Source organism: Hemitrygon akajei, chromosome 23 (genome assembly GCF_048418815.1).
Source record: "Hemitrygon akajei chromosome 23, sHemAka1.3, whole genome shotgun sequence".
In the NCBI taxonomy this organism is placed as follows: domain Eukaryota; kingdom Metazoa; phylum Chordata; class Chondrichthyes; order Myliobatiformes; family Dasyatidae; genus Hemitrygon; species Hemitrygon akajei.
In genome coordinates, this window is record NC_133146.1 from 47960326 (window position 1) to 47975980 (window position 15655).

General features: G+C 38.4%; 1 protein-coding gene across 5 annotated transcripts in view; it reads right to left on the bottom strand.

The window, feature by feature from the left end:
• The window catches only part of ptprea (protein tyrosine phosphatase receptor type Ea), a 293967-nt gene that overhangs the window by 37700 nt on the left and 240612 nt on the right, over positions 1-15655 (bottom strand). For 3 of the 5 annotated variants that reach the window (XM_073027577.1, XM_073027574.1, XM_073027575.1), the window contains 5 exons: positions 9921-10060; positions 7790-7880; positions 6997-7073; positions 6816-6852; positions 1852-1949 (listed from right to left, as the gene is read on the bottom strand). In XM_073027577.1, coding sequence (XP_072883678.1) covers positions 1852-1949; positions 6816-6852; positions 6997-7073; positions 7790-7880; positions 9921-10060 — 443 coding nt within the window. The remainder of the gene's footprint in view (positions 1-1851; positions 1950-6815; positions 6853-6996; positions 7074-7789; positions 7881-9920; positions 10061-15655) is intronic. The other 2 variants (XM_073027576.1, XM_073027578.1) reach the window with 1 other exon arrangement.

The window sequence follows — 15655 nt, forward strand, 5'->3', positions numbered from 1 at the left end:
AATGTTCCATGAGGGACACCTTAATTTACATATGGTTAATGATTTAAAACAAAGTTTGCTTCTTGCTTTATTGATATTGAAAAATATCAGTTGCACACAATATATTCTTACACTAATTTCAAAGCTTAATTATGAAACCAGTGAGGCGCACATTAATGATGTCATTGCATGCACAAGAGATTACAAGGAACTGACATGTTACACCAAGATGAATTGTACCCAGAAATGCAGAGTTCAATTTCTTGATGGGTGAGATTTCCATTGGGAGTGACCACAAGCAATTTCAAACAAGTACAACATTATTTTATGCATATTTTACATACTAACATGTGCAAATGCATTGCATTTCCAGATATGACTATTTTCCATTAAATCTGTTTAACTTCTGTAGACATAGTAACTGAAGTTCCTTAAAACTGTACTCAGCTTTGTAGTTCTAGTGGACGTATTTGTTTTGCAAAACCTAAGTATTTTGTGATAAATTAGTTGATTATTTTGTTTTGAAATTGAATGACTAGTTCATGAAGAAAATGCATTCTGATGCTCATTTAGAAATTACAGCTTTCTGCACCAAAAGAGAAATTATTAAAATCCTGAAGAGAAGTAATACTGGAATGTTAGGAGAATAATATTTTTTTTTAGATACTTGTTGGAAGTCTGGTTCAAGCTGCTTTGGAATCTGATTTTCCTTTCTGGCTTATAAAGGAAGGAATTGTGTACAATATGCCAAGTGCAGCAGGAACAAATTGTTCTATGAAACTGTTTACATGGACTGGTACCACGATACTGGCTGTAGGTTAGTGGCTCCCCCAGATTCTGAAGCTGATGCTGTTATTTACAAACCTATTTCTTCTATTCAAGTTGGCACAGCAATGTCATGCTTTGTCCAATATATACCCGGCTGGCACACTCATAGCTGCTTATCGTCATCTGCCACTTACCCCTGCTTATTTTCTGATTTTCTTGCCTAATAAATGGTGATGGAATGCTTGTTCATATTTCATTTAAATTACTTATTGAAGTTACACAAAGAATTTCATGTTTCTGATAGCTTGCAACTGCTTTATCTTTGTAGCAGTTAAAAAAAATTGACAAACTGGAATCCAATCAATTCTATGAGCAAATAAGCTTTTCTTGGGCTTCCAGCTGGGTACAGGTATTGATTTTAACCGATGTTTCGATGACAAACTCTGACACCTTCATCAGGGATGATGCCTAGGCCTGCACAGTTCAGTGGTATTTATATCCCCATCATCTGTCCCTTCTGATTGGTTAGTCCTCATCCAATCAGGTTTCCGCTGTCCCACTTTGTTTACAATCAAATTTCTGTTCTTACTTGGAGCGAAACCTTTATCTTTGTTAAAATTCTTTTCCAGTAGTTTTATTTCAATGGCTTCCTTCACCAGCTGGTCTCCAAACACATTGGCGTGGCACAGTATTTTAATGCCATCAAAGTCAATCCTATGGCCATTGCAAATGCAGTGTTCTGCTACTGCTGATTCCTTCAGGTAACCCAGATAGATACAGCTCCAGTGTTCCTTGATGCAGGCTTCCACCGTGCAGAGTTTATCATTGAAATGTTGGTTAAAATCACTACCTGTACCCGCTGGAAGGCCAAGAAGAGTTCATTCGTCATATATGTAGGGAAAGCATTACATCTTGTTTTCAATTTTATAAACGTTACAATAAAAATCTGATAAGTACTATTTTAGAAAGTTGATTCATCTATGAAAATATCAAAGAAATAATCTCCAGTTTGATACATGGTACATATTCCTCATACCAAAGCATGTTCAAAGCAGTTATCATATAGTAGGTAACAATATAATTTTTATATATCTACATGCTCACCTCCTTTTTCTCTTTTACATTTGTTAACATAACAATGGTGGCAGATTTCTGTTCCCATATCATTCGCCAGTAATCAGCTACAGTCTCTTCTTTGGGACCTTTAGGGAATAGAGATAAAACTGAGGGCCTGCTTCAGAAATCATTCTGCATAAAATATATAGGAACAAAACTTCATGCTTTTACTTGATATTATTTTTACATGATCCCATTTCAAATGAAATGGTGGACAATCATATATTACCTAGGAAAGCCACTGGCATCCCCACATGATGAAACACTTCTTAACAGAGAATTTGCTAAATAAACTGTTTTGCTTTATTCAGTTTAAAGCTACACCGTGCCTTGTAAAAGTATTCAGTCCCCAACCCTTCATTCACATAAATCAGTATTACAACCAGGCATTTTGATCAATTTAACTGAGAAATGTTATTTGTGAATCACATGCTCCTTTTTTTCACAGTAGGGTCCAAGACACAGAAAAAGTTGTAAAGCATGAAAAACTGAAAATTCAAAAGCTGAATTGTCAGCTGTTCAAAAGTATACATCCCCCCTTTGCTCAGTTGAACCACCTCTCACAACTATTACAGACAGTGGTCTTTTTGGAAAAGTCTCTTTTAGTTTTCCACAATGTAATGGAGCAAGATTTGCCCATTCCTCCTTGCAAAATTGTTTAAGCTGTGCCGGGTTAGTTGGGAAGTGCCAGTGGACAGCAATTTTGAGGTCCTGCCAGAGATGTTTGATCGGATTAAGTTCAGGACTCTGACTGGGCCACTCAAGGATATCAATTTCCTTCATTCCATGATTGCTCTGGCAGTGTGCTTTGGGTTGTTGTCCTGCAGAAAGATGAACTTTCTCCTTAATTTAAGCTTTCCGGCAGAGGCTAGCCAGGATCTCTTTGTATTTAGCGGAATTCATCTTCCATCAATCTTCACCAGATTTCCAATCCCTGCTGCTGAAAAGCATCCCAACAGAATGATGCTTCCTTCACTATTATTTACAGTAGGGATGGTGTTACCCGGCTGATGTGCAGTATTTGATTTATGCCACATGTACCACTTAGTGTTAAGGCCAAAAACCTCCACTTTAGACCACAAGACCTTCTTCCACATCTTTACAGTATTTTCTAAGTGATGCTTTGCAAAATCTTTACAGGCAAGGATTTGCTTTTTATTTAGCCAGGGCTTCTTTCTTCCCACTCTTCCATAAATACTCTTTTTGTGTATGACCTTAGAGATTGTGGAGCCATGGACTACATCTATAGTTGCAGCCGTTGACTTCTGCAGCTCACTTAGAGTGACTGTTGGCACCATAGTAGCCTCTTTTACAAGCGCCATTCTTCTTCAGCGACTGCTTAGAGGGGCAGCCAGACATAATCAGTGTGGCTGTGGTTTCACATTTTCCACTTTTTAATGGTGGACTGCCCTGTGCTCCAAGATACGTTCAATGCCTTTGAGATGGTCTTGCACCCTTCCCTAGATTTGTGCTTCGCTATTATCATTTCCCTGACTTATCTTAAATGATCTTCTGTCTTCATTTTGGTTTGGTTTGTTGAAAATCTACCATATTTTTGAACTTTACTACATGGTAGACTTCCAACAAACCAAACAGATGTGGCACTTGTTCAAGTGATCCTCCAATTTTCCACATCAACAAACTGGGTGAGTTGGTAAGAAAATATATAGAATATTGCAGTTACCGAAGTAATTATAAAAAGGGGATAAATACTTTTCTAGCTTCACAACCTTGGCTTTTAATTTTTAGTAACTTGTAGACAGGCTTTGGAATTCTTCTTTTGACTTGACGTGATGCACCACGGTTTGTAGATTAGCTCAAAAATCCTACTTCAAAATATTTCAATTTAGGAAATGAGACAGCAAAATATGAAAATAGTGTGGGTGCTGAATACTTTTTCAAGGCACTGTACTTTGTTTTTGTACAACGTGCAAAAGCTGGAGGAACTCAGTGAGCCAGGCAGCATCTATGGAGCAAAGTAGATGGTTGATGGTTCATATCAAGACTTTTCAAAAGGAATGGAAAGGGGGGAAATGCAAGTATGAAAAGATGGTGGTTAAGGGGTGGAGGAGGAGCTGGAGCAGGGAGGTGACAGGCAGGTGAGGGAGGAGGAGGGTGGGAATAACGTAAGAAGCTGGATGGCGATAAGTAGAAGTGAAAGGGATGAACAAGATGGAATCTGATTGGAGAAGACAGTGGACTATCGAAAAAAGGGAGAAAGGTGAGGAGGGAAACTAGTAGGAGGAATCTGTGGGTGGTATGCATATCAAGAGGGCAAGGAAGGAGAAAGAGATGGAGTGATGGGGACCGGTGGGATATGAGGGGAAAAATTGGGGGGAGAGCTGTGCTTACTGGAAGTTAAGAGAAATTGATGTTTATGCTGTCAAATTGGAGACTACCAAGACAAAATATGAGATGCTGTCTCTGGTTGTACAATTTTCCAGTACACAGAGTAGAGGTCAACAGTTAATGAGGAAGAAATAGAGATCAGAATAACAGTTGCTGGAAGGGTACAAGCCAAGTTCAAGAATATCCATATGTCATAGATTTATACCTCATGGAAACAGGCCCTTTGGCTAAACTAGTCTATGACAATCAAGATTCCCATCTCAACTTGATTTGTCCACAAAATTTTAAGACATAAAAATGATGTTTGTATAATTCAGTGGTTGAATGATGATATAAAAAGAATTGCATTAAGACAGCAATAATTAAATCTATTCCTAATTATCACATCATGTTGTAGGCACATGCATTTATTATGAGTTGCAGGAGAAGGAAATGGGTAATGATGCATCTTTGCTTCTCCCATTAATGGAATTACCATTTACTTTGGTGGGTGTCCAGTCTGTGGTTGGGGAATAGGGACATGGTCTGGATCAAGCTTACAGCGATGCTGTAGAGAGTCTGACTTCTATTATTTTATAACTTTTATTCAAGCAGAGTACGGATTCTGGTACATCAGAATTTTTGCTCCACCATTGGATTCAATGTTAAGGTCATGGGCAGAGCACTGAAATGCTGAGGAAAGCAATGCACTCAAAATGCTGGTGGAACACAGCTGGCCAGGCAGCATCTATAGGGAGAGGCACTGTCGACGTTGCCTGGCCTGCTGCATTCCACCAGCATTTTGTGTGTGTTGCTTGGATTTCCAGCATCTGCAGATTTCCTCATGTTTGCTGAGGAAATCAGTTGCATGCACTTCACATCTGGCCCCTCACCTTTACATGGGGGTTCAAAAAGTTCCAAGTTCAAAGTAAATTTATTTTCAAAGCAATAACACTTCCTGATTTGGTGATGTGGGACCTAATGTTCCTGTAACTCCTTCTCAATAGCAGCAGTGAGAAGATAGCATGGTTTGGATGATGGAGATCCTTGCGGAAGTGTACTTTGTAGCTGTGCTCCGTGGTGGAGAGGGCTTTTCTTGTGATAGTCTGGGCAATATCTACCACTGTTTATAGGCTTTTCCATTCATGGGCATTGGTGATTCCATACCAGGCTTATTATCCCCATTCAAACTCCATTTTATTTTTTTCTAATTTTCAGTTATGTTTATAGCGCATATCATTAAATTTAACTTCTTTTTAAAATTTATTTAACATTTGTTGCTTTTTTAATCATTTTAGTCCTTTGTAATGGCTTTTAAATGACTCTGACTGTAAGAGGTAATTAAGATCTGCCCCAGAGGCCTTTTGACAACAGAAAACCATCACAGAGCATCAGGTCATTTTGGAATCTCGTGGAAGTGGGGCCTTAGCATCCAGCTACTGTAATGTTGGCTGCTCCCCTGTGTTCCAAAAGAGTTGGTGCTTTTGGGTGGGCACAACCTTTGCGGATTTTGGTCAACAGGCCAGACCTTGGATAATTTGGCCTGATGTGTATTTGTATACCATGGTAAGTTGTGTTCTCACCAAAGCATTGTTAAAGATTTTCTGGCACATCTTATACACCTACCAAAGGTGCAAAGGTGCATATTAGGCTGCAAGGATGCTCTATCTAGTAACCATCCTTACAGGACAGGAGAAGGTAAGAAATATCCCTAGAATAAAGGTGAATGAAGGACACCACCATTTGTGGTAGATGTTAATGAAAAGCTCAACTCTAATTATCAAGCTAGCAATTGATAGATAACTCAGGTATAATGATAATACTGCAGGACACTGAAGATGATGGACTGATCAACAGCATTCACATGTAAAATCTGTCACTACTGGGGATCTTCATATTTAGCTCAGCTTACTTGCAAGTACAGTGGTTCTAAATATTCAGGCAATTAGATCTGAAAAACTTGAACAACAGCTGTGTGAATACATTGGAGACATTACTGGTATCCAAGAACTCTGAACTGGATTATTTGTGAATTGCTGAACTCTGTCACAGGCAAACAGAGCCTACTCAGTGTAGATGTGCAAATATTTTCAATTGGACACTCCTAAATATGCTTGAAGGTTCAAATAAAATTTATATATCTTCTCAAAGTACCAGGTTCTAACACATTATTCACTCTAGCTAAGAATGATGTAGCCCTCCCAGTGTCATGAACTTATTTATGAAATAATATCTTCCTAAGGCTGTGCTTACCACTCTATTTATACAAAATATGTAATTCTGTATGAACACAAAAGCATAGGAGCAGGCTGGTGGTAGTAGTGAAATGCTGACTCTGTGGATTATTGTCAGCATATGTGATTCATTCATTGGCCATTAATCAAAATGGCATTTATATGGCATCAAAATACACAATGAAATGTAACACGTATTGAGATGCAACAGAACTGATCCCTTGAGAATGAGAGGGATCACAGTGCCAAGCACTGCATACGTTGTGTTCATCATTTCATGTTACTCAAAGTAATTATTACTAGTCATCTAACATTTATAATTCTCGAATTACTGTATCTGTAACTGAATTATATAAGAACAAAATGACAAGTGATATAACTGAATCTTACCTTGAGCTGCTATGAATTTATTCTTCACTTTATAACCCTAAGGAGGGAAGAAAATCGATGTCTGTGATCAAGATACTATGATACACAAATCCTGTAACTTTTCTTAATCTAATGTACTGATATTTTTTTGCCAATATGTTGATTAGAGCTAAATGGTTTAATAAAATGAATGAGCACTTACATCAACATATGAGGCGTTAATGTAATCTGAGCCAGGCACTCCATCTATAGCTGTCAAAATCACTCTGAAATTGTCATCTGGAGGAAAGTTTACAAATCAATAATGTTATTGATATTACAAGTCCAAAAATGAATTAATATTACTATGGTACAAAATATCTTCAAACAACTGCCAAACAAATCAATATAGACCTCTCCACAAAATACAACTACAAATAGTACATCAGATGTGCTGTCTTGATAATCATGGATTGGTGAATTTACCCCTCTTCTTCTGTTCAGGGACAAATTTGCTATGGATTCCACTTCAGATGAAAGTTATGTTTGAATCAACATTTCAGTTAGATCAATATCCTATGTCTGCCATAATTTTGGAACACTTAGCTGACAGAAATGTAAAACTTCACAAAGCAATAGGAGGTTAAAAACATATCATTATTAATCTATCCAGCATATAGTATTTAATCTATCCATTATCTTCAGTAAGCTCTCTTAAAATTACTCCCGATATAAACAAGATGAATGCAATGTATTTTCTAAATATCTTTAACACTCATTCCTAAAAATCATTATTGATCTCTTTTGTATATACAAAATTTAACAGCATGAGGCAATTAATAAAAGGCATCCATATTTGTTATTGTATATTAATTAATATCTCAACATAAATCTTGATCATATAGCACAGATATATGCTACATTTTCACAATATAGCTTGAAACTGTAGTAGATAAAATGAAAGGTTGGTCTAAGAAAATGGAAATATGAGGGAGTTATAAAGGTAATATATTTACCTGGCAGGATGTTGGGATATCGGTTTTTGTCCTTGTTCTCCTCATTATTTGCTGCTTCGCAACATGCTGGTGGTGTTCCAACTGGCAGAGACTGTGGCAGAACAGTCAAAGATTAGTTGGCTAGAGCAACACATTTGAGTAGCTGGTGATACTACTGCTTCGCAGCTCTGGCAAGCTTGCTTTGGTGCTAGTGTCTGGTGCCGCCTGTGTGAGTTTTGTGTATTTCCCCATGACAGTGTGGGTTTCATCCAAACGCTCCTGTTTCCTCCCAAAGATGAGGAACTACCTAGCAACTCTAAATTACCCCCCATGTAAGTGGATGGTCAGAGGGAGAATGGGTTGTGGGAGAAAAAGATTGATGGAATTGCAATGAGACCGGGCAATAGACTCAACTGGCCAAATGGTTCTCTGTGCTCTACACCAGCGTTTTGCTATAAGTTTATTGTAAAGAAACCAATTGTAATGTATATGCTGTAATAAAACCCAAATGATATTGCATTTCTAGTAATAAGTCATTCAAAAGCGTATCTGTGAACTAAAATTAGGGTAAAATGTGTTAGAGTAGCACTGCTCAAGTTTACCAGCCTAAGATTTTCACCCTATGAAAAATCCATTCTAAAACCTTGCAGAGGCAAGCCAAGTGGGGCAGACACTGTGTCATTACCAGACTTCCAGAATGTAGACCAAATAGTATGCTATTTCGCAGAGTTACCCTTGGCATAGTCTATCAAGACAAAGTTTATCTTGAGATTTGTTCATTACTTAGCTGATTTTTAACAGCAGTCAATCTCTATTGGACCCCCTAAGGACACTTAGAGTATATCCCATATGCCTAGACTTGATTTTCACCAAGCCCAGGCTCGGTTTATGGGGTTCCTGTTGTCATCACATTAGTCAAGCACAACTATCTTAAATAATGTCAGTGACTTATTTGATCACATGAATAATTATTAATATTTAATGGTGCAAATTAATAATAGTCAACATATAAGAGGACTGCTTACACATTTGCTACATTTCCACAAAGTGATTAGCCCTCAGCCTGCACTTGGAACTGCCATCTCAAACCCACATCAAACTCCCCTTCAGCTTTGGGACCTTCTTAAACAGTGGGCCCAGGGCCAATTAGCAGTAAGAAGAGGACAGCCGGTTAGGTTTTTGCTTCTCTTCATTGAGTTCCATTGGATCTTCAGGGCTTGAGTGATTGTAGCTACTTATTATCCATAGTAAGAGGAAAGCATTGGGACCTGCAGCTGTGGTTGGATTCCTACTTTAGTTGGTGTCTGTTCATCTAAGGCCTGAGTGAAGGGGAACAGATGTAAATTCCTACTACTATGTAGATTAGAAAATGTTGAATGACAACTTCTTAAATAAAAGTAGTGCAATCAGTAAGACACATTTTTCATTCTGTTTTAAGGCCTTATGGGCTACCTGGTTCTATTGCTCTGTTCTGTTCTCAATTTGATGCAGTTGTGCAGCAGGTGATATGCTTCTTCAAAGCTTCAGGGATCTGGATCCAATCAAACATCTACTGTAATGTAGTTGGGTGGTTGGAGAATCAGGGTATATTTATGGGCATATGGGAGACAATTCTTCACAGGGAAATGAGTGGAGAAGAAGTGATTAATGAGATTGCACTGACTACTGGCACAGACTTTTCTTTCTATGCCATAAGAGAAGATAATTACAGAGATGAGTAGATGGTAGAGGCTCACTGAGAGTATTTTCTTTCAGGGTTTTAAACAAATATCTCATCCTGCTCTGGTGGCTTTATTGAACAAAAGAGCAAGGTCAGGAACTTTCTAAGTGAAAACATGTAGCTTCATATTTGCATTCCACTTTGTTACAGCTTTGTGTCACTGATCCAACAGGTCAACTCTTCGGTGGACAAGAATTCCCTCTGAAGAACAGTCTTTGGTGCAGAATCAAATTTGACCACTTTTTAATTCTAAGAAGACCACAATTTAATGAAAATACAAGTCTAAGTGTTAAACTAACTTTGACAAAAGCTTGCAAAACTGAGAAAACGAGTTATGGAAAAAAAACAAAGCAGTCCTCTGTGCTTGTAGAGCCAAAATGCACCTAATTCTGCAGTTCTTTCACGTTATTAAATAATCACATGAAGACTCACATTGAATTCCTCCCGAAAAAGTTTGCACTCATCAGCTGAGCGTTTCTGGACTTCATGTTCCAAGGCTTCTAGTGGAATAGGTGGGTACTTCTTAAATATTGCGGGCGATCGGTTAAGTAGCATCACTGTCTGTTGCTCTGCTTGATCAGAAATTGATTGACAAGTTTAATACAACACTACAAATAGTGGAAGATATTACTATGTTAGTGAATAAACTGAAGCCTGTTTTTGTCACACAAAAGTGGAATGAATATGAGTGCAGGAATCAATAACACATTAGAGGCAACATCTCGACTTGTTGGTCCATGTAGTGCAAATTTGTTTATACAACTTTTCTGAATTTTAACTTGAGAAACTTGGCAGTGCATGTTGAATTTTCCATTTGCCTTACTACATGTGAAAGATTAGCTTCTTGACTTAAAGTCAATAAAAATCTATCATTGATTGAAGTTTCGACTTCCATTATTCTTAAGTATATTTCCTTCCACGTGCAGAATTCAAGTCCCTGTTCAGCGTACAGTGTATGGTACTCGGTGCAATGCCCACCAATTTTACTTGTATTTGATAGTGCCTGTCATTGTCTTGAAATTGATGTAGTCCCTCTTTGGGTACGCTAAAAGTGTACCACATTAGTGCCAGCACCCCATCAGGTGACCCACAAATAATGAGAAATTGTTCTGAAGAATTGCTTTAATAATGAATCATGTGGTTAAACTTCTGAGCAGCAGGTACTGAATTGAATTGACTTTACTTCTTACATCCTACGTATACATGAGGAGCAAAAATCTTTATGTTATGTCTCTGTCTCAATGTGCAATGTGTAATTGTTAGTAATTTATAATAAATAAATAGTATGTACACAGGACACTCAATACAACATAGAAATACAATTGTATTAGCATGAATTAATCAATCTGATGGCCTAGTGGAACAAGCTGTCCCGGAGCCTGTTGGTCCTGGCTTTTCTGCCGTGCTACTACTTCCTGGATTATAGCAGCTGGAGTAGTTTGTGCTTGGGGTGACTCAGGTCCCCAATGATCCTTTGGGCCCTTTTTACACACTTGTCTTTGTAAATGTCCTGAATAGTGGGAAGTTCAATTCTACAGATGCGCTGGGCTGTCTGCAGCACTCTGCAGAATTTGCATTTATTATGGTATTTCAAAGTTCAAATTACAAAGTAACTCTATTATCAAAGTACATATATGTTACCATATACTACCTTGAGATTCATTTTCCTGCAGTATTTTACAGGTAAAAAGAACTACAATAGAAATTACGAAAAACTATACATAACAGATCAAGATTGGCAAGCAAACGATGTGCAAATGAAGACAAACTGTGCAAATAAATCACTGGAAATCAGGTTAGACCATAACGAGCACTCTCCTTAGATTAGATTCAACTTTATTGTCATTGTGCCGAGTACAGATACAAAGCCAATGAAATGCAGTTAGCATCTAACCAGAAGTGCAAAAGAATAGTGTTATTTACAAAATAACTGTGAATAAAAAGTAAGTGCTACATCACACAAATATAAAAGTACTGAGACAGTACAATATGGGTGCAATACTGCCTAGCGCTGTGATGTGAGGTTCAGAAGCGTCACAGCCTCAGGGAAGAAACTCTTCCTGGCCCGCTGGTATGGGAGCAGAGGCTCCTGTGGCACCTACCGGATGGGAGGAGAGTAAAAAGTCCATGGTTAGAGTGAGATGCATCATTGATAAATGATCTCAATGGTGGGTAATTGAGTGCTGATAATCCACTGGGCAGTTTTCAGCACCCGCTGGAGTGCTTTGCGGTCCAATACGGGACAATTGCCATACCACACTGAGATGCAGTTGGTGAGTATGCTCCCAATGGTACAGCGGTAAAAGTCCGTCAGTATCCTGGAACAGAGGTGAGATTTATTGATGCTCCACAGGAAATAAAGGCGCTGTTGCACCTTTTTGATCAGGATGGGGGAGTTCAGGGGCCAGGTGAGATCATTGTAAATGTGGATACAAAGGAATTTGAAGCTTGATACACGCTCCACTACAGCTCCAGTGACGTAGCTGGGGACGTGAGTGTGGCTCCTAGCATGCCTGAAGTCCACAATGATCTCCTTGGTCTTTTGCGTGTTAAGGGCCAGGTTGTTGTCAGCACACCATGCAGCCAGGTGCTGGACCTCATCCCTGTAGGCTCTCTCGTCATCCCCTCTGATCAGGCCAACCGCCTTGGTGTCATCTGCAAACTTGATTATGGAGTTAGAACCATGTACAGGAACGCAGTCGTAGGTGAAAAGGAAGTACAGAAGAGGGCTCAGCACACAACAGTAGTGTAAAAAGCTTCATGGGCTGAGAAATGGCAGGTAGAGTTTAACCCAGAAAAACAGAGATTGTCAGCAAAATGTCTATGTCCCTGTGAGGACTCTTGTAGCAGGGTTGGCATGCTGTTTATTGTGAACTGAAAACAGAGGCTAAATTTTTTTGCAACTAGTTTCTGTCAGCTGCTGCATTCTGGATCATGCCTTTAGATGCCCATCTGAGATTGGGCAAAAGTCTATTGTACTCCAGCTAATCTCTCAGTGGTAATCTAATTGCTCACAAAATGGCTTTTCTGTTCAAATTTCCTAGTGCATTGGTGGTTTGCTGGTTTTAGCACCTGTAAGAAGCACTGTAGTTCTCAGCACTGATCAAAGCTCTCAGTGCGTTGAGAATGGGTCCATGCTCAGCGCTTGAATTACCCGTCATTATTTTAGACAATAGACAATATTTTCTGTGGAGTCGTGCTATATTAAGAACAAATGTTGGTTGACTGAATTAATCAGTAACAAAATTCTGTGTGACAATTGAGCAGGTTTTGCTTAACTCGATTATTGGCAGATCTAGCTAGCTGGGAATTGTTCTTAAAAGTTACTTCAGCATACTAGTTTAAACAAAGCTAAATTTAAGCAAATGGTTCAGTTAGCAATATACCGGTAGATCTGTTATTGCTGGTGCTAACCCGGTATCATGTTTTGTCACTTAGATTACACAGTTAGTGAGTGATTCCTACAGATAGATCCACATGTAACAGCTCCAGTTTAGGCTATAGCTTTGCAGATATGAAGCAGGTAGATGAAGTCCAAATTTGTTTACACGAGTCCTTTTGATTGCTTAGGGAATTCACAGACAGAGGTGCTATCTGTCTAGCTGAGTTATTAGATAGATCAGGGAGAGTGTCAAATAGCTTTGAACATGGAGAGATTTTTTTTACAAAAAAGGCTTCATTTTTTTTCATTCAGCTCCTTGTATTGCCTGGATAGATCAAAACATTGAAGATTCAGGAATAATTAAAGAGGTGAAAACCTGGGCAATGTGATTGCAGAACTCATCCCCAGCAACATCTAATTAATATTACAATATTAACTATAAAAGCAAGCACTTTCTAGAATCCCTAATTTAGTATGATAGTTATTTTTGCCTCCAAAGAATGAATCTGAGGTTGGTACTGTCAATTAAACTTCTATGATTTTTCCCAAGAGATGGAACAAGGAAATAAAATGAAAGATTTCATTATTAGGGAGATGATGATTTCATCATCTTTTTCTCTAAAACGTTTAATTTTTGTCACAGGCCTATAAAGTGTGTAATAAAATGTTAATTTGATCTCAGTCACATTTGTACAATATATTCACTGATGTCGATTATATGAAATATAACCAGAACAAAAAGTATGCTAAGACAAATGTGTTAATCTTATCTTGGGGAAAAAATAAGATAATACAGATTTGATCATTCCTGTTAATTTAGAAATCTTATTGTATAAGACTCTGTATTGTTCTTTACGAATCAGTTAATATTTATGAATTAAGTTTCATAAACCTACAAATTGGTGAGATCATAAAAACGTATGATAAAATGGTGTTGAGCAATGGACCTGGAGATGCAAATCACGATGACTTTTCTATTACAGATCATTAAATGTGAGTAATTTCAGAATTCTAATGCACCTTTTGAAACTCACCAATGCAGACTGACATTTTAACAACCATACAACCACAGCAAACCACACACACAGAGTAATATACATACTAACATCTTTCAACTGCAGAGTAAAGCAACCCAATTGCAGATGAGAGCCCTGATAATCATTAATTTGGAGATTGTTGTTTTATATATATAGTCCTCTCCAATTTGCCTTTTAATATTTAATCTTTCAAATCTTTCCAAAATGTCACTTTACCTGCTCACTCTTTTCCATATGAAAATGCCTGCATCCTTCTCATCTCAAACACTCAATAAACACCATCTTAGTTAGGCCCTTACAGGATGGTAACCTAGCCTCAATTTACAAGACCCTAAGAATGTGAGAAACAGAAACAGTCACCCCTTTCGGCCTTCATGCCTGCTTTGTTATTCAATACAATGGTGCCTGATCTTTTATACGAGTGCCACTTTCCTGCACTGATCCCATATCGCCTGGTTCCCTTAAACACATGACATAGAACAGTAGGACACAGTACAAGTCCTTTGGCCCATGATGTTCTATCAAACTTTCAACCTTTGGAAATCTCTACCTGAGCGACTTGTGAAGGTTTAGTCAATCTAACCACAGGGGCCATGGTATCTATTTTCCATCTGTATTGCATTTTGAGCTGCGAGTTTTACTTTGAGGAACAGTAATTTGTCACATAGGTTTGGGCCTAGTAGAAGTAATGAGTATAGTCACATAGTCACCCTTTGTGCCATTAGATTAGTTACAGAAAGACTGATCAGGGGATGAATTTTTTTTTTGTTGACTGCTAACTTTGCTATTACACTTACATCACTAATTCTGCAAACTTTGCTAATATTGTTAAATTTGCTATAGCTATTTTTGAATGTTTGTCTTTGCTGGTTTCTTAAGAAATGGGTGACTGTACTTTGTTTGACTTGGGACTCAGTTATTTGGAAGTACATCATATAGTGTTAATTCCCTCACTCAGTCTCTCATCAGCTTTGGTTCTGGTACACTAGTCCTTTCCCCCCAAGCACTCTTTATTTTTCTTTCATCCTGTGGTGAACTACATATACCAGAGTGGTTTGCTCCCAACAGACCCCTGCTGACTGCTCCTGTGGCTCCTCCCACAAACCCCTGTATAAAGGCGAATGAGGCCTGAGGCCGGCCCTCATTCTCCAGGATGTTGGGTTGTTCATTCTTCCAGTCAATAAAAGCCGATAACTCTCTTCTTACGTCTCAGAGTGAGTTATTGATGGTGCATCACATCCACATGCCTATATAAGAATCTCTTCGATGTCCCGAATGTATCCACCTCTACCCACCACCCCCAGCAGTGCATTTCATACACTTACCACTCTCTGCGTAAAAAACCTACCTGTGACTCCCCCCCTATACTTCTCTCCAATCATCTTAAAAGTATGCTCTCATATATTAGCCACTGGCTGCCCTAGGAAAAAGGCACTGGTTTTCCACTCCATCTATGCATCTTATCATCTGTCAAGTCGCCCCTCACCCTCCAAAAATATCCAATTAATTAATATCCAAAAATTTGCTTTTAATGTACTTTGTGATTGAACCTCCACAATCCACTCAGGTAGAGATTTCCAAAGGTTAGCTACTCTACAGCTGAAGAACTTTTCTCTCATACTCATCCTGAATGTCTGACTTCTTATTTTGGCACTGTGATACTTTGTCTTAGGCACCCCAGCCTGGGAAACATCATTCTTGCATTTATTCTGTCAGACTTCATCAGAATTTTGTCTGCTTCAGTAAGG